At 47.9% G+C, this 1311-nt stretch overlaps 1 protein-coding gene across 1 annotated transcript; it reads left to right on the top strand.

The window, feature by feature from the left end:
* Positions 277-693, top strand: LOC109224521 (RNA-directed DNA polymerase homolog; the record flags this gene model as incomplete). The annotated part of the gene is made up of 1 exon (XM_019389092.1): positions 277-693. A coding segment is annotated over one exon (417 nt), but the record flags the coding sequence as incomplete, so codon positions are not given.

Genomic DNA, 1311 nt, shown 5'->3' with positions numbered 1-1311 from the left:
ACGATTGATTCAGTGCCAGTAGTCCGAGAGTTTGCTGATGTATTTCCTTCTGATCTTCCCGGCATGCCTCCGGATCGTGATATTGATTTCTACATCGATTTGGCCCCAGGCACTCAGCCTATATCTATTCCACCGTACCGTATGGCCCCTAAGGAGTTGAAGGAGTTGAAGGAGCAGCTAGAGGAGTTGTTGGCCAAGGGGTTTGTCAGGCCCAGTGTGTCACCTTGGGGCGCACCAGTGTTGTTTGTGAAAAAGAAGGATGGGACTATGCGGGTGTGCATTGATTACCGCCAGTTGAACAAAGTCACCATCAAGAACAAGTACCCGTTGCCTCGTATTGATGATTTGTTTGACCAGCTACAGGGTGCTAGGGTGTTCTCTAAGATTGACCCGAGGTCAGGGTATCATCAGCTGAAGATTCGGGACTCGGATGTTCCGAAGACTGCATTCCGGACTAGATATGGCCATTATGAGTTCCTAGTGATGTCCTTTGGCTTGACCAATGCACCAGCAGCATTTATGGATCTGATGAACATCGTATTCAAGCCTTATATTGATTCCTTTGTTATCGTCTTCATTGACGACATCTTGATATACTCACGTAGCCTGGGGGAGCACGAGCAACATTTGAGAGTAGTGCTTCAGACCTTGCGAGAGCAGAAGCTGTATGCTAAGTTCTCCAAGTGCGAGTTTTGGCTTGAGTCAGTAGCATTCTTGGGGCATATTGTGTCCGGAGAGGGTATTAAGGTAGATCCCAAGAAGATTGAGGCAGTTCAGAGTTGGCCACGACCCACTTCAGTGACCGAGATCAGGAGTTTCCTGGGATTAATGGGTTATTACTGGCGATTTGTGCAGGGTTTTTCATCCGTTGCCTCACCCTTGACTAGACTGACCCAGAAGGGTGCCCCATTCATTTGGTCCGATGATTGCGAGGAGAGCTTTTAGAAGCTCAAGGCAGCTTTGACTACGGCACCAGTTCTTGTATTGCCTTCCGGTACGGGGATGTATACTGTGTATTGCGATGCCTCACGCGTTGGTTTGGGATGTGTGTTGATGCAGGAGGGGAGAGTTATTGCTTATGCCTCGCGTCAGCTGAAGATTCATGAGAAAAATTACCCTGTGCACGATCTGGAGTTAGCAGCGATTGTTCATGCTCTTAAGATATGGAGGCACTATTTGTATGGGGTGCCTTGTGAGGTTTACACCAATCACCGCAGCTTACAGCATTTGTTCAAGCAGAGGGATCTCAATTTGAGACAGCGCAGGTGGCTTGAGTTGCTGAAGGATTATGACATTACCATTCTTTATCAT

This window comes from Nicotiana attenuata, chromosome 3 (assembly GCF_001879085.1).
Source record: "Nicotiana attenuata strain UT chromosome 3, NIATTr2, whole genome shotgun sequence".
NCBI classification, from domain to species: Eukaryota; Viridiplantae; Streptophyta; class Magnoliopsida; order Solanales; family Solanaceae; genus Nicotiana; species Nicotiana attenuata.
Note: the sequence above shows the minus strand (reverse complement) of the source record. Positions and strands in the feature narration are given on the sequence as shown.